Source organism: Canis lupus, chromosome 11, assembly GCF_003254725.2.
Source record: "Canis lupus dingo isolate Sandy chromosome 11, ASM325472v2, whole genome shotgun sequence".
Classification (NCBI taxonomy): domain Eukaryota; kingdom Metazoa; phylum Chordata; class Mammalia; order Carnivora; family Canidae; genus Canis; species Canis lupus.
The window spans coordinates 40,304,875-40,331,249 of NC_064253.1; the positions used below are offsets into that span (position 1 = coordinate 40,304,875).

At 41.5% G+C, this 26,375-nt stretch overlaps 2 protein-coding genes across 13 annotated transcripts in view; one reads left to right on the forward strand and one right to left on the reverse strand.

Annotated features, from left to right (window-relative positions):
• Nucleotides 1-7,319: 7,319 nt before the first annotated feature.
• On the forward strand, nucleotides 7,320-7,990 carry LOC112650509 (interferon alpha-1/2-like). Its single transcript, XM_025433264.3, has one exon. It carries the CDS (start codon nucleotides 7,427-7,429, stop codon nucleotides 7,988-7,990), a length of 564 nt encoding a protein of 187 aa, XP_025289049.1. The 5' UTR covers nucleotides 7,320-7,426.
• Nucleotides 7,991-11,522: 3,532 nt separating this feature from the next.
• Nucleotides 11,523-26,375, reverse strand: part of LOC112650105 (uncharacterized) — a 69,997-nt gene continuing 55,144 nt past the window's right edge. For 2 of the 12 annotated variants that reach the window (XR_007414030.1, XR_007414023.1), the window contains exon 2: nucleotides 11,523-21,438. The gene's annotated coding sequence lies outside the window, so the exon portion shown is untranslated. Of the gene's footprint in view, nucleotides 21,439-22,182; nucleotides 24,024-24,082; nucleotides 26,099-26,375 lie in introns of those variants that run through there. The other 10 variants (XR_007414033.1, XR_007414032.1, XR_007414028.1 and 7 more) reach the window with 10 other exon arrangements.

Sequence of the window (26,375 nt, forward strand, 5' to 3'; positions counted from 1 at the left end):
AAAGAATTCTGAATATAACCTGATGAAAGAATGGATGGTACAACTCATTCATTATTTTGTTATTCACAGTATAAGTAAAGCCATAGACTTCACAAATGCCAGTTTGTATGTGATCTTCAGGGTAAAGGCGAACATAAAAGATCCAATCCCCTTCTGTATCTTTGAGTGTGTAGGAAAACCAACCTTCCACAATAATCATAGTGAAGTAATATCAGTTTTGTTCAAAGGCATAATAATAAGAAGGGCAAATAGGAATTCTGTAAGCAGAAAAGGAAGCAGACATACCCAGAAGTAAAATCAAAAGCACTAGATACCTTCCATATCAGGCTGGTAGATGTCTCAGTGCAAATATTCTTCAAAAAATGGATATTTGAGGGATCCCTGGGTGGCGCAGCGGTTTAGCGCCTGCCTTTGGCCCAGGGCGCGATTCTGGAGACCCGGGATCGAATCCCACATCGGGCTCCTGGTGCATGGAGCCTGCTTCTCCCTCTGCCTATGTCTCTGCCTCTCTCTTTCTCTCTCTCTCTCTCTGTGTGACTATCATAAATAAATAAAAAAAAATTAAAAAAAAATGGATATTTGAGTCTTCCATTTACAAGCCATTCCATTAAATTAAAGCCCAGGAATAGAAGTACTCTCACGGGAAGAAAGCCTAGAATGAGAAAAGGACTTAAGATGGATTCCTCAAACCTCCACTGGTTAGAGGAGAAAAGAGTGATACTGGAAACCAAGTTGGAATGGCCCTAGGCAGTAGGATAAGAGTAAATGTTGGGTAAGAGTCTAGTTGGGGTGTCTGGGTGGCACAGTTGGTTAAACGTCTGACTCGATTTCAGATCAGGTCATGATCTCAGGGTTGTGGTATTGAGCCCCCCCAGTCAGGTTATGCACTTGATGTACAATCTGCTTGAGACTCTCCCTCTTCCTCTGCCACTGCATTTTCTCTTTCTCTCTAAAACAAATAAATCTTTTTCTTTAAAGAGTCTATTTTAAAGCCTAAAAAGGCTTCAAGGAATTGCCTCATTGCAGAAGGTGAATGGAAAGTGCCCAGGAGGCTGGGAAGTGCAGGGTGTAGTGACCTGGGTGAGAGTTAGTTTGACCGAATTAATCACCAGAAACCATATTGGAAGAGGAGGAAGGGTGAAGAACAGAAGAGAAGCTAGTGACAGTTTTGAGAGATCTGCCTTCTGAAATGTAACAGGAAAATGCAATGGAAATGGAAAAATATGTGTATTTTTTAGCAGAATTTTCCCTTTTTTTGTGTCTCTGGATAGATTCATGAATCCGATGTACTAACAAACCATGTTAATATTGCATTTATTTTGCATCATGCCATATGTCATTACTTGCAATCATATTCTTTATTTGTTAGTATCTATTGTTTTGATCAGCACTGTGTGGAAGGTCAGTAAGCTGCTCTGTGGACTTTAACCATCCAGCACAGTGGGGGGAGAGGGGGCGGGGAGATGGACCTGGCCATAGGGGGAGCTGCTTTGGTGGAATCCACAAGCAGAAGCCACAGGAGGAGTGGGTGGAAGGTGGTCAGAGAGGAGAAGAGCTGCCGATGTCCTTCTCTCACCTGGGAGTCACCTCAGTGTGGTCACTTCCATCATGGTCAGATGGCCTTTGTCTTCCTGTTGCCCCAGTGCATCCAAATGCGATGACAGCTTTCTAGGAAAGCTCAGTGGAGGAAAAAAAAAATGAAGCATTGAAAGCGATGGAAACTAATGGTACAGGCCTTTCCTGTTTCCATTTTTACTTCGCTATTTTGGTACTGAACTCCAGATGAAATGGGAAGGAATCTGGATTTCTCAGCCATAAAACAGAATGAAATCTTGCCATTTGCAAGATGGAGCTAGAGAGGATTGTGCTAAGCGAAATAAGTCAGTCAGGGAAAGACAAGTAGACTATGATCCCACTCATTTGTGGAATTTCAGAAGCAAAACAAAGGAGCACAGTGGGTTCCTGGGGGAGGAAGAGGTAAACCTAGAAACAGATTCTTAATATAGAGAAGGATGATGGTTACCAGAGGGGAGGGGGTAGGGGGATGGGGGAAACAGGTGACTGGGATTGGGGAGGGCACTTGCCATGAGCAGCGGGCGATGCCTGCAACTGCTGAATCACTATGTTGTGCACCTGAAGCTACCATCACACCACATGGTAGCTAACTGGACCCGGAGCAGAGGTGCAATGTTGTCGGAGCAAGAACAAGCCGCACACGTGTGACGGTAACACGAACTTTTTTCTCATTCGAAAACTTTGACTCCATTTACATAGAAACATCTCAAGTGTTGGGCAGATAAGACTCAATGAAAAAATGAAAAAATAATAAGTGGGTGATGTCTTCCTATCTATTCGAACTCACGTAAAGCATAGGTAAAGAAAAGCAAACGAAGATTATAAGGCCTAAGAAGTGTACAGGAACATTCTACAAATGAAAAGTACCGTGTTCTCTTTAAGAGACTTGTATAGAAAGACCTTGAGAGGAACTGGTGGCCATGTCACCCCCTCACTGCTCACCCAGGCTCCCGGGAGCCCCAGGTCCCCCTGCGGACACCTGCTGGTTCCATGTGGCAACAGCTCCCCTCTGGGCTGTGACCTATGTCCCAGCCGGGCGGCTTCACACGGAGACCTGCTGCCTCTGACACAGAGGAGGAAGCTGTGTCCCTTCTCCTGACGAGGGACATCTCCCCTGGGACATGGTGGGTGGCCACCAGTTCCAGGGGGTCCGGGCCACCTCTGTCCTCCAGGAGACCCTCCAGCACACCTTCACCCCTTCGCTCCTTCCACCCCTATGTGCTGCCTGGCCCCGGCCCTGCTGGCCACACTCCACTGGGGCTCCAGGGGGCACTGGAAGCCCCGACACCTGTGTGCTGCCTGCCTTGGGAGCCCAGAGTCTCCCCTGGGGTTGAGGGCCATGATTCCCTCTCCATCTGACAGAGAGAAACAGAGCGACTGTCCTGGGCAGGTGTCTGAGTCCAAATCATGAGATACTTCTCTTCCTACTAAAATGAGGAAAGTAGGAAAGGGAAAATTGAGAAAGGAAGAAAGTGGGAAAGGGACCTGGAAATGATCTTCTTTACTACAGCACCAGGTCACATGCCCATGTGTTCAGTCTTTCTAAGGACTCTCTTTCTGCTTCAGTCATAGAATGCACTGAGCTAAATGACTCAATCCGAGGTCACAGTGCTTCTGTGGAAATGAGTCTGTGTAAGGGCATCCCTCCCTTGGAGACAGTTACAGGAGGTCGTTCTCATGTTCACATATCCCAGGATCCTTGGGTGTCTTGTTCAACACGTAACCAGTTAGAAACTTAGTCCTGACCTCACAGCAGCAACAACAACGACAAAATGCAAGACAATTGGAAAACAACAGCCCTTCTTAGATCCATTCCCAGTTGAGCTCACAAGGCCAGCCTCTCCCTGGGAACTGGAGGAAGAGGAGGATACAGAGAACCACACCTTACCAGGAGCAGGTACTGGTAGGAACACAATCTGGAACTGAAGCTTGTTTCAGGCTCTGTGTCCTCCACCTTGAAAGTTACAAGCTCCGGGGCTCCAGACCTAGTGAGGCCCACAGGTTTGTGAGCTTTGCCTTCAGAATCCCCACTAGGCTCCCCCTCTGTACATCAGAGAAAAATCTGATGGCTTTTCCAGCAGCGGGAGGGGAGAAGTAATCACTCTGAAATACTCCTAGTCTCCACTTCTCCTTACCAAAGGCCTTTCCTCAGGGAAACCTTCCAGAGCCTAATTGACCTGGGGCAAGGGCTATCAGGATCCCAAGCCACTGTAACTCTCCTGTCTTCCCAGCAGGGTGACAGAAAAGCTGAGGAGCTCTTGAGAATGACACAGCCAGGAGCACAAGCTCACTTAGAGCGTGACCCTGAAATCTGGGTTTATAGAGCTTTCTATAGCTCTTTCTCCATACCTATCAGCACATCAACAGGATTCCCATATAATACTGGGACTACAACTGAAAAGGACAGCCAGTGTCTGACATTCCTCAAGAAGTCTCTAGGGGACACAGAAGCAGGGACACCAGAGGAATGTAGCCTCTGACAGCTTGGCTGCAACAAACCTAAAGGCCAATTTTCTGTGGTTCCTTTTACCCACGTACATCCTGTTTGTCTATCCACAAACACTTACACATCATACATTGGGTGAAAACTACAGTTAGAAGAGATTGAATGTGCATCAGAACTAGACTCGGATATACTAGAAATTTAGGGATTATCAGACCCAGAATTTAAAATAAATGTGACCAATGTACTCAGGGGTCAATGTATTCATATATGCATTTTTCGCATAATCTATGCCAGAGTACCTACCATTTCTGAGATAGGTTTAAAAAATGAAATAATAATTTTGTTCACATAATACGTTCACTTTATAGTATGTTCAGATATAACAAAGTATGTCCACCTTTGCCTTTTGTCAAATTATTTTCTTGGTTAATTTATGATATTCTTCCTCAGATGACTTTTTGATTTCATTATTCTAAAGAGAAGAAGTAGCCTGAAGTTGCAACCCACCCTGAAGAATCCATGGGTAATTCAACACAGTCATTCACTTTTCCAACAGTGAACAGTCTATTTCTAAGTTAGGTTGTTATACTTCTGAGAATATGGAGGTGAAAAAAGGAAATGCAAAGCCAGATTTGGAGCTTTCCATGTGGAAGATGCAAGAGATCTAAAAGCAGCCATCAAGCCTAATGAATCCCAATTTTGTTTCATGGTAGAATGAGAGGTAGAGGACAGGATTCCTTTCAGCAGGAGCTTGAATGAGGGAGGTCAGGAAGGGGGGAGAGCAGACTTCCCACTGGTAGAGGCCTATGTGAATCTGGGATCTCCAACTGCGTACTTCCTGGAAACATTAAATTGCAATGGTTGGTTGCATATTTGAACATCGAGGCACAGGACTGAATGTCCTTCCTTCTGAGTTGAGTATGAAATGAGAAGATGCCCTGAAGCTCAGGAGATCCTTCAACTTTTGAGGCTGAGAAAAAGAAGAAGAGCCTGCAAGGGGCACAGAGATAGTGCAGCTGGTGTAGGTGGGACACAACCAGGGAAGATCGATCTTCAGAAAGGATGGAAGAAGAGAAGCTTGAGAATTTCCCAAGATGAGCCTTAAGGAGTAATTTATGACATGTGCTATAGGATTGAGCACTGCTTCTGGATTCTGCTACGAATCTAGTTGTTTCCTCCTGAGAAACACTCTTGAGCTCTCTGAAACTCAGTTTCCTCAAATGTAAAGTAGGATAGGAATATTCCAAGAGTTGTTGTCAAAATAGCAAAGTAGCACATCTTCCATTGAGTGAGAGTTTAACAGATGATGACTGTTTTCTTCTTTTTTTCATAGAAATCAATAAGAGAATAATGAGCTTCTCCTAGCCTTCTCTCTATAAGCAACTAAAACTGCTGATGGTCTAAATACCCAAATGAGAACAGGTGGGTCATCATTTGTATGTTATTATATCCACAATAATGTACATATGCACTATATATAGGTACATATCCCCTGTACATTCTGATACAGTACATTCTCCCTTCCTCCCTATTTCCCTAGACCCCATCCTTTCCCTCCCGAATTACAGTTTCCCTCCCCCCGCCCCACCCAGTGTAGAAACCCCCAGTGAGTTCTGCTCTCCTTGTTTACTTCTTAAGAGCGTCTCCTGCCCATTCACACAGCTGCTTCCTTTTCCGTTGCGGTTTCTCTCTGGCAATGGTATTTCCCATTACAAAGCCACCAAGTAAGAGCAAAAGTTGTTTGAAATTTCTAGGTTTTTTGGAAACTCTCGTAGGAGAAGAATTGTTCTCTTCTTTCTCCTGGTGACTATTTTTGGACCAAAGGGAATGTCCCTGGTGCAGAAATGTAAGTGTAGCTGTAGTAAAAAGGAAACAGAAGCAGGAGACTGGTGTTCGGTGGCCCTGCACTATATTTACAAGGGATGAGTGCCCCCTCGTGGCTCCAGGGGACTAACACAGTGAGCAAGGGTGGAAAGGCGGCTTATGTTCTTTGTATAAATCTGTCTGCTGGTTGGAGATTTTTCCTCCAGAGTAAAAAAAGTCTCTTTTTCTGGAATTAACTGACTCTGCAAGTATAATAAGCCAATCATAGTGGCTTTTATGACCTTTTACAAAAATACACTTTCTAAAAAGAGAAGGTATGTTCACAGCAAAAGTGAGCAGATTGCTACATGTTTCACATCCTTTCTGCTTCTGTATCTTCATAGTCTCTCCCATTATCATTACAATTGCTTCCAAGGTGTAACAAGTAGTTTTAGGGTTGTGAACAAATCTTTAGCATTACAAGGTTTGTGGTACTCTGAAGCCCAGCCTTTTAGGGGTCTAACAAAACCTTAGTCCTCAGTATTTATTGTCTCTCATTGGATTTTACTGGGCATCATTCATGAAGCATGGAATTTGTGGAAGATACACAAAATGTCTGCAAGAGAGAGTCACAAACCTAGGGCTAACAAGAATAATCTAGAATTGGAGGACTTGCTCTCCATCATTTCCTGGATCTGAAAGTCACACTGGCAGAGGTGTTTTGCATACTTGTGAGCTGCCATTGTCTATCTAGACGACATTGCTGATATTTGAGCCTCCTTGTGAGGTGGGATTTGGAAATTTAATACAAATAGGTTATATGGTATGATTGAATTCTGCTAACTTTATTCCACATATCAGTAATTCTATCTAGGGCTAAAGAGAAAAAATTATTTTGAAAATAACTTGATGAGAATCTGGTAGGAGGGGAAGTCAAAAATTATTTTCTCTTCAAAGCCACATTAATTCAACACATTAAAAACAAATGTTAAGTAAAGAAATTACTTTTTCAATTGCTTTAGTAATTGGAAGTGATTCTAAATATTTAAGTACATTGACATCATTATTATGTCTTTCTAGAAATTGTTAATTTGCATATGTACTTTTTATATTTCAATTGGGTGAGTAAAAATTAGAAGTTGCTAATCAAATCTAGTTATCCAGTGAAGCATCAGTACCCCCAAATTTAACTTTCAGGGTTAAATTTTTAGTCATTCTACACCCCAGTTGAATAAACAGCAAAATTTATACTTTCTTTTTTTATGTATAAAGCAGGGGTATAAACACAGCATAAATATATATACTGTATATCTGTGTTACTAAGTTTTCATGGAAGGTTCCATTACATAAATAATCAAAGACTCTTAAGAAAAGAGGCAATAAAATAATAAATGGTTGAAAAACCCATGCTCTAACCCAAGTAGAAAGTGCATAAAGGAAAGGAAAAGCAGAAGTAGAAAGTGAGGGAGATGTTCAGAAATTGAAAACTCTTCTATTCCCTACTTAAGCCCCACGCACAAGGGAAGATGCTCAGAGAAGCTGGAGCCGCGGTTCCCACACTTGCCCAGCGCAGCCAGGCCCACAGCCCCTGCAGGATCCCCGATGGCCCTGCCCTGCTCCTTCTCGGTGGCCCTGGTGCTGCTCAGCTGCCACTCCCTGTGCTGTCTGGCTTGCCACCTGCCCGACACCCACGGCCTGCGCAACTGGAGGGTCCTGACGCTCCTGGGACAGATGAGGAGACTCTCTGCCGGCTCTTGTGACCACTACACCAATGACTTTGCCTTCCCCAAGGAGCTGTTTGATGGCCAGCGGCTCCAGGAGGTGCAGGCCCTCTCTGTGGTCCACGTGATGACCCAGAAGGTCTTCCACCTCTTCTGCCCGGACACATCCTCTGCTCCTTGGAACATGACTCTCCTGGAGGAACTGTGCTCGGGGCTCTCTGAGCAGCTGGATGACCTGGAGGCCTGTCCCCTGCAGGAGGCGGGGCTGGCCGAGACCCCCCTCATGCATGAGGACTCCACCCTGAGGACCTACTTCCAAAGGATCTCCCTCTACCTGCAAGACAGGAACCACAGCCCGTGTGCCTGGGAGATGGTCCGAGCAGAAATCGGGAGATCCTTCTTCTCCTCGACAATCTTGCAAGAAAGAATCAGGAGGAAGGAATGAGACCAGGTTCAACATGGAAATGATTCCCTCTGACAAATGATATCACACTTACCCTGTTCTGCTGTGTCAAACTCATTTCTGCTGTAACGGTGACATGAACAAAATCAATTTGTCAAGAGTTTTCAAAAATATTAAGCAATCCATGTCAACTCTACAAGCACTAGTGGCTACAGATGACCATGCTGATGTATATTTATGTATTTATATATTTATTTATGTAAATTTTATAATATTTATATTTTTTCATATAATATTATTTGCACCTTTACGTGGTGGCTATATAATAAAACATTCTTTGCATTTAATCAGTTTATCATTATTTTTCTTTATTGAACTTTTCCTATGGCAAATGTTTTAAAAGACTACCATCATACATGGTCTGGTCAGTACCTAACAAGATACCAAGATACGAATTCCATAGGGCCGAAGGAGCCTGCCCCCCTGTGTAAGGAAAGGAGGGTGAAAACTGAGTCCAGGAGCAAGGCCAGGGTTTGTTCCTCAGACAGAGAAGACCAATGTTCATATACTAAAACGGATGTTTGCGCAGGTGCATGTGTCCGAGTCCTTGCAAACCTGCACCACAGAGATGTTTCGCGTGTAACGGGTGGGTATCCACGCGGACGGCCGCCTCGGGAGTTCACTGGGAAAACCAACTTCTATTGCAAAACTATTCCTTTGGATCGATGATGACGTCTTCTTAGATAATAGAAAATGTAAATGAAAACCACAATAGGGAAGTAAAAGCAGAGGGTACAAAATGAAAACGTCTGTGTTCCGTCTTTGAAAGCCCTGCTCCGGCTGCCTGTCCAGAGCCAGGCCCCGGCCCCCGCGGACGCCCCCGCTCAGCCAGGCCCGCAGCCCCTCGCCGCGCCGGCCCCCGCGCCCCCTGCTGCCCGCCCTGCTGCCGCCCACCCGGGGCCCTGCCCGGAGCCAGGCGCCGGCAGCAGGGAGCACGTCGTGCCTCTGGGCCAAACGAGGAGCCTGTCCCCTGTCCCTTTTCGTGTGCCCGCAGGACAGAGAAGCCTGCAGATCCCCGGGACGTGGCGGAGGGCGGCCGGCTCCCCGGGGCCCAGGCCGCCCGGGGCCAGCGCGCGCTGCTCCCGCAGACCGCCCGCCTCCGCAGCCGCGCCCCGGGCCCTGGAGGCGCCCCCGGGACGCACCGCGCTCCGGCCTCACCCGCAGCTGGCAGCGCTGGGCGCCTGGGGGCTGGGGGCTGGGGGCTGCAGGCGGGGGCGCGGGAGCGCAGGCCCCACCCGGCCCCAAGAGGCCCTTCTGGGACCTGCGTCTCTACCTGCGTCTCTACCTGGCAGGGAAGCAGCAGGGCGCAAAGCAGGAGATCCTTGTCTTCTGGGGCAAACTTGTAAGACAGGTTAGGACTAAGGATGGACATCCATGAAGGCAAGAGAAACAAAAGCAAAAATGAACTATTGGGACTTCAAGATAAGAAGCTTTTGCACAGCAAAGGATACAGTCAACAAAACTAAAAGACAACCTACAGAATGGGAGAAGATATTTGCAAATGACATATCAGATAAAGGGCTAGTTTCCAAGATCTATAAAGAACTTATTAAACTCAACACCAAAGAAACAAACAATCCAATCATGAAATGGGCAAAAGACATAAACGGAAATCTCACAGAGGAAGACACAGACATGGCCAACAAGCACAGGAGAAAATGCTCCGCATCACTTGCCATCAGGGAAATACAAATCAAAACCACAATGAGATACCACCTCACACCAGTGAGAATGGGGAACATTAACAAGACAGGAAACAACAAATGTTGGAGAGGATGCGGAGAAAAGGGAACCCTCTTGCACTGTTGGTGGGAATGTGAACTGGTACAGCCACTCTGGAAAACTGTGTGGAGGTTCCTCAAAGAGTTAAAAATAGACCTGCCCTACGACCCAGCAATTGCACTGCTGGGGATTTACCCCAAAGATACAGATGCAGTAAAATGCCGGGACACCTGCACCCCGATGTTTCTAGCAGCAATGTCCACAATAGCCAAACTGTGGAAGGAGCCTTGGTGTCCATCGAAAGATGAATGGATAAAGAAGATGTGGTCTATGTATACAATGGAATATTCCTCAGCCATTAGAAACGACAAATACCCACCATTTACTTCGATGTGGATGGAACTGGAGGGTATTATGCTGAGTGAAATAAGTCAATCGGAAAAGGACAAACATTATATGGTCTCATTCATTTGGGGAATATAAAAAATAGTGAAAGGGAATAAAGAGGAAAGGAGAGAAAATGAGTGGGAAATATAACAGGGAGACAGAACATGAGAGACTCCTAACTCTGGGAAATGAACAAGGGATAGTGGAAGGGGAGGTGGGCAGGGGGTGGGGGTGACTGGGTGACGGGCATTGAGGGGGGCACTAGATGGGATGAGCACTGGGTGTTATTCTATATGTTGGCAAATTGAAATCCAATAAAAAAAATAAAGGACTAAGGATGGAGACGTGGGCTCCCTGTGACAGGACTGTGGCTGATGGATGTGCCGTATCTCCCCCGCACGAACGTCGGGGACTGCAAGAGGCTCCCATTCCTGCTTTAGTAGAGATGTTATAGAATTTATCTCAACAAATATTTTGTGAATAGTATGAAGCAAGAATATGTAAAAACTCCAGCCTCAGAACCATCAATCCCTAAGAGATGACTACCCTAATGGTTTGTTTCTTGTATTTATTTTTACTTACTTATTCATTTCTTGTTTCATCTATCATGCTTATAGAATTCAGAAATTATATATAATGAACTGTTCATCTTTACACTGCATTAAAATTTAGAAAACATATTCACTTTCCATGTTATTAAATTTGCACTTTTGTTTTATATATTAAATACTTATTAAAGAAAACTTCTTAAAAAAATAAAGAAAACTTCTTGAATTCTTTGTTCTAAAACCAAAGTCCAAATAGTTTTGTAAATGTTATTGAAGAATAGATAGTAAAATTTATTTACTAATTCCTTCCATTCAGAGTATATGTCAAAATAGAACATCTAAATGAAAAATGTGTAATGTAGTCAAGAAGTAGAGGTGAATTGGGGCCTAGCCGCTCTGTCAGTAGAGAGGCAACTGTTGGTCTCAGGACTGTGAGTTCAATCCCCATGGTGGGTGTAGAGATTACTTACAAATAAAATCCTTTAAAAAAAAATGAAAAAAGAAGTGCCTGAGTGTCTCATTCAGTTAAGCATCAAACTCTTGATTTTAGCTCAGGTCATGATCTCAGGGTCATGAGATTAAGCCCCAGGTCAGGCTCCATGCTCAGCAGAGAGTCTGCTTGAGATTCCTCCCTCTCCCTCTGTCCCTCCCTATCCCAAATAAATAAGTAAATAAATCTTTATTTAAAAAGAAAAAAAAAACGCTTAGAGGTAAATAAAGCACATGTAGTTCCTATTGTGTTGATACTTAGTCTGACACAGAAGGAGACATAAAAATGGTACTAATGTTTATCTTACTTCAGTTCTGTTAAAACTACAAAGAGAAGCAAAGGAAAATAATGTTCTTACACAAGAAACTTTACTTTTATTTTTTATTTTTTTTAGAGAGGGAGGGGTCGGTAGGGTCAGAAGGAGAGGGAGAGAGGGAACCTCCAGAGGTTCCACACCCGGCACAGAGCCTGATTTGGGGCTAGATCTCAGAATCCTGAGATGGTGACCTGAGCCAAAATCAAGAGTCAGATGCCTAACCGACTGAGCCACCCAGGCCCCTGACACAAGAAACTTTAGCTAGAAATAATGCTAGAAAGGAAAAATAATATTAGATGTCCTTTCTAAGGTGCCTGGGAGACATATAAATGATGAAGTCTTACTGGCAGTTGGGAATGTGGTTCTGGAATTTAGAAAAATGCCATGAGGAAGGTGTCAATTTGGGATTCCTTATTGCATATCTGGGAATGAGACATGGGAGTGGAGGTCGTCACTTCTACATAGAGAGCACAATGAGACGAGGACCTACATGTGCTCCTCCTGCAGACCCTCAACATTGTAAGGTCAGGCACAGGAGAGTCTGACAAGGGCATTGAGGGGAGTGGCCAGCACAGTGGGAATGACACACGGGGTGGGGGGGAGGACACATGGGGAGAGAGTCTCCTACAGGGAAGAAGGCCAGAGTGGTGCTTGCAGGGCAGCTGCAGATGATCTGTCTCAGGGTATCTGCAAACAGACGCCACTGGTGACTTGCGAGGAACTGATGGGACAGGATCCAGATGGAAGTAGGTGGAAGAGGAAACACAAGAATGAGAATTAGGGATACTGTGTATAGAATATTATCTCTGCAAGCATGTTTGTGAAATGGAGGAGACAAATAAGGTGTTACTTCAAGAAAAACGTGGCTTAACATCTCCGTGTTTAAGAAATTGTCACAGCGGTAAACCAGCAGGTGCTTTCTCTTCAATAAGAAACCTGTAAAGAAAATTAGGGAAAAAAGGAAGAGAAGTAGGCTCTCACAAAGCGGTGACAAATGATTTGTACAAAGTCCGGGGAGTCATGCATTTGAGAAGGTGCTCTCCCAACTGAAAACTGAAGCCTGGAATCAACAATGGTGACCTTAAAAGCAGAGAAATATAAATTTTCTGACAGGTTAAAAAATTTTTAACATATATTCTTTTGCATGTGGTATTTATATTTTATAGAGCAATGTTTCATTACAATGCAGAACTTTATTTTGTTACAATGCATGCAATTTTGAATAACAAAGTTATGTGTTCATATGTTCAATTTTTTTTGCATCTAAGTCCATGCAAACACAAAGTGCAAGAGAGGTGAATTTTTTCCAGGAGAGACCTAAACAAGAAACAAGGAATACCTGTATTTCCCAGAATGATTCTGGGGGAGAATCTCAGTGAAGCATTTTCGTTCAGGACCAATAGACACATTAAGTTCTTGGAATGAGGGAGAATCTTCAGGTTCCTGACCTGAATGCTGTAGCAAAATAATCTAGTTCTAAGAGAGCTTTAAGCCTGTTATTGTGTCTATTTGAAGGTGGTGATTGAACTCACAGGCAGAAATAGATGGCTTATTATGACAACTCCAAGAATGCTACAGCCACCTGAGAGGCTTCTCTTATACCAGACCAGAGTTGCTGTAGCACAGGCAGGCTTCCCTTCAGACTCTGAAATCCTGGGGAACATGGGCTGTCTACTAGAAAAATCTCCTGGATTCAGCATCTACAAGTAGTGGCCCTCAAAAGTATGTCAGTACATGTGAAGTGCTTAATCACTACCACTCCTGCCAAGATACTGACACTCTTGTTGATTTATTTGTATTCATTCATTCATTCATTCATTCATTGTAACAACACATAAAAATAACACATGCACATAACAGTGCAAAAGGGAAAAAAAGCTTATTAGGTAAGCAACATATACAGAAATTACTAAAATGGGAAAATTCATTCACTCTCTTTCTTATCTTAGAGACTCTCTCTAAACAAAACCTTGAATTTGTCTGATTGATTCTTTATCCTGTGTGTTCTGGATGATGCATTGCATGAAAAGAAAAGCAGAATTGTAAAGGAGCTAAAACAAGCCAGTGGGATTTTTATGTTGGACAGGAGGGCATATTTTTGGCTAAGAGGTAGGAAGAATGGATCCGAAAGAGCAAGGGTATGCTGGGTGTGCTCACTTGTGCCTTGGGCAGGAGACCCAGCCACCAAGGGTGAAGAATCCTATGTCTGTGTTTTTCCTTGAACTAAAATAATGTGACCTACCCAGGTTGGTGTTGATATATACAAACTATAGGATATTACCTGAAGTAAAATGTGTAATTATTATCTTGAGGAAGGTGTAAGTATGTGGGCAGAAGGAATGACAGAAAGAATGGAGTAAACTTTAAGCCCGGTGGCTTAATTTGCAAGGATTGTGAATTATGAGTCAATACTGAGGGTTTTTTTTTAATTTTTTTTAATTTATTTATTTATTTATGATAGTCACACAGAGAGAGAGAGAGAGGCAGAGACACAGGCAGAGGGAGAAGCAGGCTCCATGCACCGGGAGCCCGACGTGGGATTCGATCCCGGGTATCCAGGATCGCGCCCTGGGCCAAAGGCAGGCGCCAAACCGCTGCGCCACCCAGGGATCCCAATACTGAGTTTTTTAAATTAAAATTCACGCCAAGAGAAAATTTCTTATTGATGGGTATATTTTGACTTACAGAACATTTCTGAGTACGCTTTTTCCGCTTACTAAAATATAGATGTGTCAATAGTAAGTATAATCCCCCTCTCCCAACCTCCTCATATATGCCCCCAAAGCTGTTTACTGGCCTTTAGCTGAAATAAGCCAAAGAATGAGAAGCCCCTATTTTTACAGTAACAGTTTGGGAACATGGACATGCTTTTATAGACAAGAACTAGAAATGGAGACTGTTCATAAGAAAACAGCACAGCTTGAGTCATAGACCTCAGAGCTCACATCTGATGTATATTGATCTTATTCTGGTACTGCTTCTTTTTTTTTAAATTATTTACTTATGATAGGCACAGAGTGAGAGAGAAAGAGAGAGAGAGGCAGAGACACAGGCAGAGGGAGAAGCAGGCTCCATGCACCGAGAGCCCGATGTGGGATTCGATCCCGGGTCTCCAGGATCGCGCCCTGGGCCAAAGGCAGGCGCTAAACCGCTGTGCCACCCAGGGATCCCTCTGGTACTGCTTCTTATTTAAACTATTCCTTCGGTCATATCTACAAAAGAAAGGTGGAAATCTGTTCAGGCAAGCTGAGGTTTAGGAAGCACCATGAAATAGCACATGTGTTTACAAACCATATCCACCCTAAGTGAGACAATGCTTAGTACAGGAGAACACCAAGTCACGAGAACAGGCTGGAGAATGGCGGCTATGATCAGTGTCATTTGACTAAGTAGAAGACCAACAAATGACCTTGGTTGAAACATATATGAGCCCTGGGAGAACCTGGGTTAGCTGGTTCAGAAGCCATTCTGTGTCATTCATACGTGTGTGCATGTGTGTCTGTGTGTGTGTTTGCGTGAACTAGATGAAAACTATTGAGCTAAAGCAGCAAAGATCCTAGTGCCTTCAGAGGACATAGTGTATAAAAAGCACTTAGATTATTAAGACTTTGTCAATTTTATTTATGTTTGGACACACAGCATAATCCCTTTTTTCTGCCTTCAAGAAATCTTACTCTCTTAATGCTTGAAGGGATGGTACTCTGTTCAGAAAATCGCATGGAGAAGCCTCTGTTGAACTCCACCTTTGGTTGTGAATGCTTAAAATCAAGTGGAAATGTTGCAGTTCTGAAAACTTTTGAATGACATAATGGCTCAAACAATGGAAATCTGAAATACAATGAGATCAAAATATTTCTTCTCTGATTATTTGATGACATATATACATCAAGTTTTCCATGTTGTTTTTCTTTTTTGCCTTACTTTCCTTTTTAAGGGGAGAATTTCATAAAGATCCTACCTTAGGCTATTTTCCTGGAATGTAACCAAACAGGGATTTTCAATTTGAACCACTAGGGGACAGAATAACATCAGTCACTAGAATGGTTTACTCCGTGTGTCAACAAGAAGAAATAAAGTAACTTTGGGTATCAACATACCTTAGTGCATCTAGTTAATTAACATAGCACCATGTTATGTTCATCCTTAATGAACACAGATAAAGCTTTTTTTTTTTTTCTTAACCAGCACCCAGGCATTCCAATATACTTCTTAGCAAAGAGACACCAGAGGACAATTGTCCTTATTTCCTTAACTTTTCAGCAATTTATTTATTTATTTATTTATTTATTTATTTATTTATTTATTATTTTTTAAAGATTTTATTTATTCATTCATGAAAAACAGAGAGAGAGAGAGGGAGGCGGAGACACAGGTAGAGGGAGCAGCAGGCTCCATGCAGGGAGCCGACGTGGGGCTCGATCCCAGGTCTCTAGGATTACGCCTTAGGCTGAAGGCAGCGCTAAACCGCTGAGCCACCTGGGCTGCCCACTGAGCTACCTGGGCTGCCCTTCAGCAAATTTTTTAGTGGAAAGAGAGCCCCTCCTGATTTCACCCTGACATTCTCCCAAGCCAGCAGCTGTATTCTTTTGCTTTCATAGAGCTTATTCCTTGGAAAATCCTCTTATTTTCCAGTATTAGTGTCTCACTGCTTAGGAGGGGGACCTCTTCTTTCTCCTCTCCTGCCCCTAATACATCTCCAGCTGACCACCTGCTGATGAAGCCCAGTGAGGAGTTTCTCCAACTGGGGGTCATCCCAAACAACATGAGATCCTCTGTATTGTAAGGCTGAAAACCTGCTGGTGCTTCAGAGAGAGGGTACAAGCCTTACAACGGCTTGGTATTTTGTCAGTGACTAGCTATCTTCCAACAGCTTCTGAGGGAAAGTTCCTTCTATTTTCTGGGCATAACAGAAACAATATTTTCATTCAGTACAGAAGTTTTAAGGTGTCCTTCTTACCCAGATCCTACCCTTGAGTCTGAACCCAGCCGAGGAAGCAAGGGGGCTGGAGCAGAGTTGGGATTCAGGTAAGGGTGTATTTATTTACTGAAAAACGTGTTTTTCACACTCACAAGGTATGAGTTTCACAGTTTATTGAATGTATATCCAAGATTTGACTCATCATCTGAATTGTCTAAACATATTTATATAATGTATTATATTTTACATTTTTTCGTAAGTAATGAAGATACCTAATTTGATACCTTTGGATTCATACCAGTGTAGGCTTATGTCAGGGACTTTAGAGTGGGTTAACAGGGGTCTTAGAGTGGGCTCACATTTATATAAGATCGCAACAAACATTCTAAGAAGAACCTATCCTGAGGAAAAATAGTTATGTCCACAACCAGGTCCAATTACCCAGCTTGGGAGTAGAAAGCCAATTCTGATAAATCCATTGTGGTGACACCAGGATCACTCTTGGCCCAACTCATAATGCTGTATCTAAATGCTATGAGAGGGATCCCTGGGTGGCGCAGCGGTTTGGCGCCTGCCTTTGGCTCAGGGCGCGATCCTGGAGACCCAGGATCAAATCCCACGTTGGGCTCCTGGTGCATGGAGCCTGCTTCTCCCTCTGCCTGTGTCTCTGCCTCTCTCTCTCTCTCTCTGTGACTATCATAAATAAATAAAAATTAAAAAAAAAGGGTCATGTCCCCATTTAAAAAAAAATGCTATGAGAAAGAAGGGTAGTTAGTGGGGTTTTTTTTGTTTTGTTTTGTTTATTTTTAATATGTCAGGCATTAGATGCATGTAACAATCTAAGATGCTTTAGGGAAGAAATCTTTCCTCTGGAACAGTGCACTCTACCCCATGTGTGTATAGTGCCATGTGTGGGTTTTGATGTGTAAGGCCTTAGGTATGGGCCCAAGTGCTCCCAGGAACTTTTTGCCTAAAACTTAGAGATGAATCTTCTGGTGAAATCTCTAATATCCTTTCTGCACAGGACCTTTGTTTGAGTGTCTTCTGAGACTATTTCCCCATATAGGGTTACAGCTGAAACCTGAAATGTCCAAACACCTCTCTTTACCCTTCTAATTTCAACACATAGTAGAAATCCACTTAGTCAGAGGTATTTTGAGGACATTTTTATTTCAGCTCCTGAACCCTATGCCACCCACAGAGAGTGTATCCTCTTTTTCCTCTCTCTCCAGTGGGCACAAATAGATCCTTCAAGGTATTTCTCATGTAATCCCATAATTTGCTCTGGAAATACACTTATTTTCTTCCCAGTTTCATTGAACCTCTTTCTCTTCCACTCAAACCTTCCTCCCAAGGAGTGACAATAGATTAGGAGCTGTTACTAAAATAAGTCCACTATATTGAATAATATGCCAGCTAAGAAATCAATTTTGATGCTCTCAAATTAATTCAATTTCGATAAAAAGTATTTTTATTCACAGTGATAACCACTTTGTTCATCTGACAAGAACCCACATGAACTTATGTTATTTGGAAATAATTAAGTTTTCTCCCAGGGAAATACCTTATTAATTGTAAGGCTTATATTGAAGCTTGGAATAAGTTTCATGACAACAATATGCACTTAGATCTCTTACGTAGAAAAAGTCACGTGATTTATGGGTCAAGAGTAACCCTGTTCTTTGTTTTGCTTGAACCTTGCTTCACCCTTCCCAAGAGGTACACATCTCTACTGTTAGTGATTAAAACTTGCTGTATGGATTTCCATACTTCTAAGAAGATGGATTATTCTTGCATTGAAGGTAAAACCATGGGACCATTTTTATGTTATGATCACATACCTGCATCGTTGCAATGTGACTCTGGTTTCTTGTCTCTAGATACTGCATGGTGGTTATCTTCTGCTTACCCATAGTGTTTCAAGCACACAAGCCAAAAAACCAAGGGAAAATAGTCATCAAGTCTCTACTAATAGCAGGTGGAAAAACTAATTCAGCAGTCACCCACTTTGGACAATCATAAGACAAGTGGTGTTTGAACAGAAAAATGGGAGGACTATTCTACTTTATACAACTATTAAAGTGAGCCATATACACTATTTACATGTATTGTTTTGCATTTTTCTACTATATTTTTTTAACTCAACCAAAAATAGAAAATATTGTGGTTGGTGTCAGTGGTTTGTATATTAATTGGCAATTGGAAGCATGACTAACCATCAGCAGCAGACAAGGACCAAATGCCTATGAAAAGTGGGTTCAGGAAAGGATTTTCTCAGATAAGCAGAATAATTAGTTAAAAAACAGGCTCCCACCAACACTTCTGCCCTACATATTATGTCCTTGTCTTATTGCACACTTACCATACAGGGATAAAAACCAGCCTTTCATTAGAGAAAGAAAGATAACTTTATTTCTTACTGCAAGAAATAGCTTATCCAAATTGTCCATCCTGGAAAAGTAGAGAAACTGAAAAACAAAAATGAGAATTTAACTTCATAACCAAGACTTCCTCATCCCTGGCTAGAGTGTTTTCTCACATGTATAATGTGGACCATGACAATATGTCATTCATATATATTTTCTTTCTGTTTATGTTCCATTTTAAATTTCTTTATTCATTCAATATTTAAATTGTACCTTTATGTGTTCAAGAATGTACTTGAATGTACGAGGCAAGGAGGTAAGAAGCCATTTTCCTACCCTGAAGTAGGGCATACTCTGGTTGAAGGAGAATTAATCCATCATAGTACAGTGGGTTTACGATGTGATAGGAATTGTGCTCTGGAGGGGCAAACAGATTTAGACAAATCACACTCTGAGGGTTTTCTGTGAAGTGAGAAATTTTAAGGAGTTATAAATAGCAAGAATAAGATATTAACCCATATTAGGAATACATACCTGGCCAAGGCAATATGTGAGTTGGGTTTTCTATGGCCCCAAACGGAATGTTGGTAGGTTATGCTTTTAGAAGTCAGGTGCTGCAAAAGCAGACTCTGAGACAAAAATTGCCATGCAAGGAATTTATTAAGGAGGGCTATGGGTTCAACACATGTGAGAAGAGAAGGCAGGAGGTGGAAGAGAGGAAAAGCTGAGCTGTGGGCCAGTCACAATGTGGCTTTCGTCAAAACCAGGGTGGAGGAGGCTCTGAAGCTGCAATGACCCTTGAGAGGTGGAGTGAGGGGTCTGAGCCTTTAATCCCCCACATCCAATCATTGGATACAGGGGAGAAAACTTGGGCTAAATGCCTCATTTCTGCCAAAGGCAATTCCAAGAATGACCCTCAAATCTCTGTATTTACCAAACATCTTTACTTCTCAATGGAAGTGATTACTGAACCAGTTTGCCATCTTTTACCTTGGAATCCTCTTTCAGAGATTTGATTTCCTTTGGGTTCACATCATATTATTCACCCAGTCAGGTATTGTTATGGTTGTAGGTTTGACTTCACACAATCACAGGCATGAGGAATGGAAACCCTTCCAGACAAAAATTTAGTTTGTATCACTTTTCTGAGAAGGCAATTACTGTCATGGGGTGTACTGGGATATTACAGTCTCTATATCCAGCTTCTTTAAGAAGGAGAAAGACCATCAATTCTGCTGCTGTGGAAATGCAGTGATAGAAAAGAAAAAAATGATCCTTACCAGCCATCTCTCAGCTAGGACTCTATTGTGGGAAAATATGAGATCAGTAACCTCAAGGAGACTAGGCCTTTATCTGTCTACCAAGGCTATCAAGAAATAGAGGCATGCTTTGTAATATGGAGTCCTAGAAAATTGTTAGAAATGCAAACACTTAGGCCCCATTACAGACTTTTTGGATCAGAAACATTGGGGGTGAAGCCATGTCATCTGTGTTTTAACAAGCCTTCCAGATGATTCTGATACATACTGGAGGTGGGGCTTAATTTATTGCAGATGATAAGTATCCTAAAACAATCTCTACAAGGAGCCATATTTATTGTTCTTTTTTTAAATTTCAAAAATAAAATAATTTAATTTTTTCCTGATTTTAAAATGAATTCATATTCATGGAAGAAATACTTAAAATTTAAAAAGAGAATGAAAATTCTGTCACTCAGATTAGCACCACTGTGAACATTTTAGTGCATTTCTTTTCAAACATTTTACATACATTTTTTAAAAAGATTTTATCTATTTATTTGAGAGAGAGAGAAGAGAGCACAAGAAAGAGGGAGAAGCAGACTCTCTGCTAAGCAGGGAGCCCAATATGGGACTGGATCCCAGGACCCTGGGATCATGACCTGAGCCGAAAGCAGACACTTAACTCACTGCACCACCCAGGCACCCCCGTGCCTTTTTATTTATAGAAAATATGATGATACTATACTTGTTATTTTGTAACCTGCTTTTTGATTTAATAATCTATTTAGCTCAATACATGTAGACATAACAAGGATAACTCAGATGACCCAGCCTGTGAGTACGAATTGTTTTACCTTTACTCTGAGCCCACCTATGCACTACTAGCAGGACATCTCTTTAAAGTATTTATCTTTCTCAATAGCTCCAAGCTTAGAACTCTGGTTTTAAAGTTTTAAGAGGGAATATATATTTAACATCAAGCAATTTTTATTTTGTATTAGGCAGTGAAAACAGTTATACAAGCAGGAGGTCAACTTAATAAAGCTAAATGCTTGGGGAAACATTAACATATAAAATATCGATTTAACTTCTAAATATGAGTACGTATTATTGGCTATGAATTTCTACATCGCACCTCCTCCATTCTGTTCCCCTCAATTCTCAGGAAAGAAATGTTCAGGGGGAGAAAATGTTCTTTCTTTAATTCAAGGCTGCAGACAGTGTGTGAACATGAATAAAGAAAGCCAGAGCAAATTATCATTCTTGTTACCATTATTATTTTGCAGAAATACCGCACAGTGTCGTTCAGGTTTGTGAGGTCTAGAATGATTTTGAGTCAAGCAGATTTGGTTGAGAATCTTTATTCTGGCATTTGCTGGCTCCATGGCTTGCTACATTACTTTGGGCAAGTTACTTCTCCTTTAAAGTCTTGTTATTCTAGCCTGAGAAAAGAATATAATAAGAGAAATTAGTTTGCTAGGTTAATTTGGGAATTGAATAATGTGTTCAATGAAGGATTTTGTTCTGAAAACTTCCTGGTTTAAAGAAAACAAAAATTCTACCGATCATGTGAAGCAAATGACCTGTATTTGCAGTCAAGTGTGGTAAATCCCTCTCCTCTCTCCACTTCCCTTAAACAGGTCAACACTTGGGCTGAAATGTGACAAAGATTTTCCCTTGACTTCCCAGCCTCTGCTTACCTGTCCTTTCCTCTCTGGCAGCTGACCCTGAGCCTATTCTGCTCATCCTCCTCCCTTCCATGCCAAATTTGAAAGTATGGACCAACAGCTAATACATTTACCAACACTAATTAAACTGGGATGAGATGTTTTGTTCTTCGAAGTTTCCACATTCAGTGATAAATTTTCTCCTGAATTATGCAATGAATCTAAAACAGAACATGATGTAAAGTAGTAGAACTAGCTCGAGACTTTTGGGCTGTGGCTCTGCTTCTTACATTGGGCAAAAGTCACTGTGACTATGGGAAAGCCACCAAACCTCAGGGGACATCAGTTTCTCTGGCCCCATGTTTGTTCCACAAGGATTTCTGAGAGTTCCTGGCTGAAAGAGCTGGAATCCCTTCATCACCAGCAACTCTGACAGAGTGGTTGGTTAGCATAGGGGCCCTCCTGTCCAGCCTTCTTCCTGCCCGCCCCCCACCCCCACCCCAGCATTCCCTTCCCTACCGAGGGAAGGCTGGTGCAGTCTGGTTTCTTCTAATCTTCATTTAGCACTTCAGGCATCTTTCTCTCTCTCTCTTTCTTTCTTTCTTTCTTTCAAGATTTTACTTATTTATTTGGAGGAGAGAGAGAGAGAGAACAAGAGAGAGGGAGAGAGAAATGAGCCGGGTGGGGGCATGGGGGGAAGCAGACTCCCTGCCAAGTAAGGAGACCTATGCAGCCCTGCTCCTGGGACTGGGGTAACATGACCTGAGCTGAAGGCAGACACTACCATCTGAACCACCCAGGTGCCCCTCCTTCACCCATATTTCTAATAGCTGTCACTTGTTGGATACATTTTATCATTTTGATTTCTTATGTCCACATGGCTAAAAATTAAAATGTAAAAATATGGTGTAAAACCACCTCTGCCCTGTCCTTTTCCCTTAGTCTCTCCTCCCCAAAATAAAGGTTATCATTGTAATTTATTTCTTATATATTCTTTATTTGTTCATATACCAGTTAGGTCAAATGTAAAATTTGTTTTACATTTTAATGTCAAATACATTCTGCATCTTGACCTTTTTTTTTTTACCTTTTTTTCTTCAATATAGGGAGAGCATCCTCATCCTTTTCTCCAGCTGAGTGTGTTTTTTGTGTGTGTGAATATATTTTAACTATCTCTAATTAAAAGCTTTTGGGGATGCCTGGGTGGCTCAGCGGTTCAGTGTCTGCCTTTAGCTCAAGTTGTGATCCTGGGGCCTGGGATCAAGTCCCGCATTGGGCTCCTTGCAGGGAACCTGCTTCTCCCTCTGCCTATATCTCTGCCTCTCTCTGTGTGTTGCTCATGAATAAATAAATAAAATCTTAAAAAAAATAAAAGAGTTTGTGTGATTTCCTGTCTTTTGATATTATAAATGATACTGCAATGAATAATATTGTACATAAGTCATTACTCACATGTGCAGTGTTTTTATAAGATAAATTTCAAGCCCAGAGTTTATGGATAAAAGACTAATTTAAAAAATTTTTAATTTAAATTCAATTTGCCAACATATAGTATAATACCCAGTGCTCATTCATCGTGTGCCCTTCTTAATGCCCGTCACCCAGTTACCCCACCCCCCACCCACCTCCTTTTCTGCAATCTTTTGATTCCCAGAGTTAGGAATCTCTCATGGTTTGCAAAGACTGTAATTTTAATAAGTGTCACCAAATTGCCTCTATAGCAATCCTACCAATTTTCAGTGCTCTGGCAAATTGTAAGGGCATCCCTCTCCCAAGTCTCCACAAGAGTGTGGGCCTTCACCTGTTATAAATGGCATGTTATTCACTGTTAATTTGCATTTTTTATTAATATGAATGAGGTTGAATCTCTTCTCGTGCATGTTTTCCCTCCTAATCTGTTTGTTCATGTCCCTTCACCCTATTTCTATTGCATCACCTGTAACAAATATTCAATGTGTATTGATATTTTCAAATCTTGCAAGGTACATTATCCTTAGTACTTCTCATTGTTTCTACCAATTTCTAGCAAAGAAATCATTGGAGTGGATGTTCTATGTTAAGAAAAGTATTATTACGGTGGAGTGTTTTATTTACCTGGTCAACTTTGATGAAAATATTCCCATTTGAAGAACCAGTTATGAAATATTAATGAATCTACTTTAGCTCATAAAACTTAAGATGAATAGAAAATACAAAGTGACATTACACAATAAGACAATTATAGTTAATATGCATAATCTTAAAGGATACATATTCATACATATTGTATACAATTGTATATAATTTTGTATATATTTGCAAATATATATGCAAAAAAATATATATATATATATAACCCCCAAAACAATACTACCAATTTATGACAAAAAGAAATAAGAGTGTCTGGAAAAGTCCTCCCACCCCCCCCACCCCCCCCTACCCTATGCTTTTAAAGCCTGCAGTTGGCTTTGGTCCACATTCTTCAAAGAATCCATTCCTTATTTGCTTAGATTTCTTATCAGTTGGAATGCAAAGAACAGACATTGGTTGATTTCTCCTCGAATAATCGTCCAGGCACAGCTGCTGTGCTCCTGGTTTTCCAGGTAATTATGGATCCTTTGGAAGTACCTTTTAATCTGTAATCTAGGGTTGTCACTTCTCAGGATGCCACTGTTCGGCTCTGCTTCCAGGCTCATCAGCACTTCTAGGTATTCCAGCTGTTGATGAAGTTCAGTGAGGAAATTCTCCATGTGTCTTTCCTCCCAACCCTCCAGAGAAATATTTGCCCTGAAGAGGTTGAAGATCTGCTGAAGCATCTCATGAAGAATGGCCAGTGCTTGTCCTTTCTGGTACTGGTGACGATTCACAGACTGCTGGGGAAGCAGGAAGTTTTTCCTGTGTGCTAGACACTGCTGAATGGATGATTTTTGAAATCTATTCAAGAGTTTTAAACTCTCTCTGTTTACTCTTTGTTGGAAGAAAGCCAGTTTCAATTCTAGGGAGAAGATAGTAGAAGAAGCCAACAGCACCAACACAATTTCAAAGCAATGCTTGTTAATCATACTGAAGGTCAAATATTCCAAGTATCTCTGTACAGGATTAGTAAAGCCCCAACTTTAGTAAATAGTTTGCCTCTCACGCATCTCAGATTGATCTGGAAGGTGTTGTCCTTTGTTGGTTTTGTTTTCTAATGCTGTCATTACTCCAAGATTACATATTCGGTTTTCTGGTTCCCTTTCACTGTGTTTATGGGACATTTCTTCCACCTTTCCCCATTGTGTTGGCTGTTTGACAAAGTAACCAAAAGAACTTGTTTCTTTTTTTTTTAAGAACTTGTTTCATTGTATGTGTTCCTTGACATAATTACAGACTAGTCATCCAATATGATTTTCTATTACTCTCATTATTACCTACAAAGTTTCACTCAACACAATACACTTTCTATATATTTTGGTCAAGCTTATTAAAATTCTTTTTTGAGAGTATTTTTTTTAAAGGAATACTCTTTCATGAGTAATGTTTATCAGAGGTTTAGCAGCACCTCTAGGGCACTCAAGGGAAAAAATTAAAATCTATATGGACTACTAAATTTAAAACTGCAAGTAGGACTTTAAATTTACACTAACATTTGAGAGAAAGAGAGAGGGGGAGAGAGAGAGAGAGAGAGAGAGAGAGAGAGAGAGAGAGAGAGAGAGAGGTAAGAGCAGGATGAGGGGCAAGGGAGAAGCAGGCATCCCATTGGGCAGGGAGCTCTATGTAGGCCTTGATCCCAGGATCCAGGGATCATGACCTGAGCTGAAGGCAGACACTTAACCAAGCGAGCCATCCAGGTGCCCGTCAATTACATTTTAAAAGGATTTTTAAAATGAGGAAATATTTCATCTATAGTGACTCATTATCATATATTTACCCACACCTAGTTACCCTTTCTGGTTTTGTTCATTCCTTTTGGTAGCTCTAACTCTCTATTTGGTATCACTTTTCTTGAGAAACTATTCTTCTTGAATAACTTCAATAATTCTTGTATCTCAGGTCAGCTGGCAATGAATTCTCTTCGTTTTCATTTGTCTGAAAAAAATCCTTTGTCTTCAGCTGGGAAATATGGTATTGCTGAGAACAGAATTCCAACTGGAGATAGTTCTTTCAATACTGTCAAGATGTTTTCCCCGTCTTTTGGCTTGCATGGTTTCCGAAGAGAAGACTTCTGTCATCTTAATTTTATTTCTCTGTGCATCATATGTCTTTTTTTTCCCTAACTGCGTTTATCTCTACCATTATATTTCAGCAATTTGATGATAATGTGCCTTTGTGTGATTTTTCTTTTTGTATTTTCTAGTAGGAATTTCTCAAGCTTCTTGAGTCTGTGGTTTTATCATTTTAATTAAATTTGGAAATGTTTCAGATCTTATTTTTTCAACATTTTTTATCTCCTGGGACTCTAACTACAGATATATCAGACCCATGATCATACAGGCAATGGAGGTTCACTCAATATTTTTCCTCTTTATTTTTAATAGTTTCTATGGTGATGTCTTTGAGTTCACTGATATTATTTTTCTTTTTTTTTTGATATTATTTTTCTTTAACATCTTATCTGAATGTTAATCCATCTAGTATATTTATCACTATAGGTAGTATGTTTTTCATCTCTAAAAGTTCACTTTGCTCTTTTTTGATATTTTTCATTTCTTCCCTCATCACGCTCAGTTTTTCTTCTTTTTGGGCTTATGACA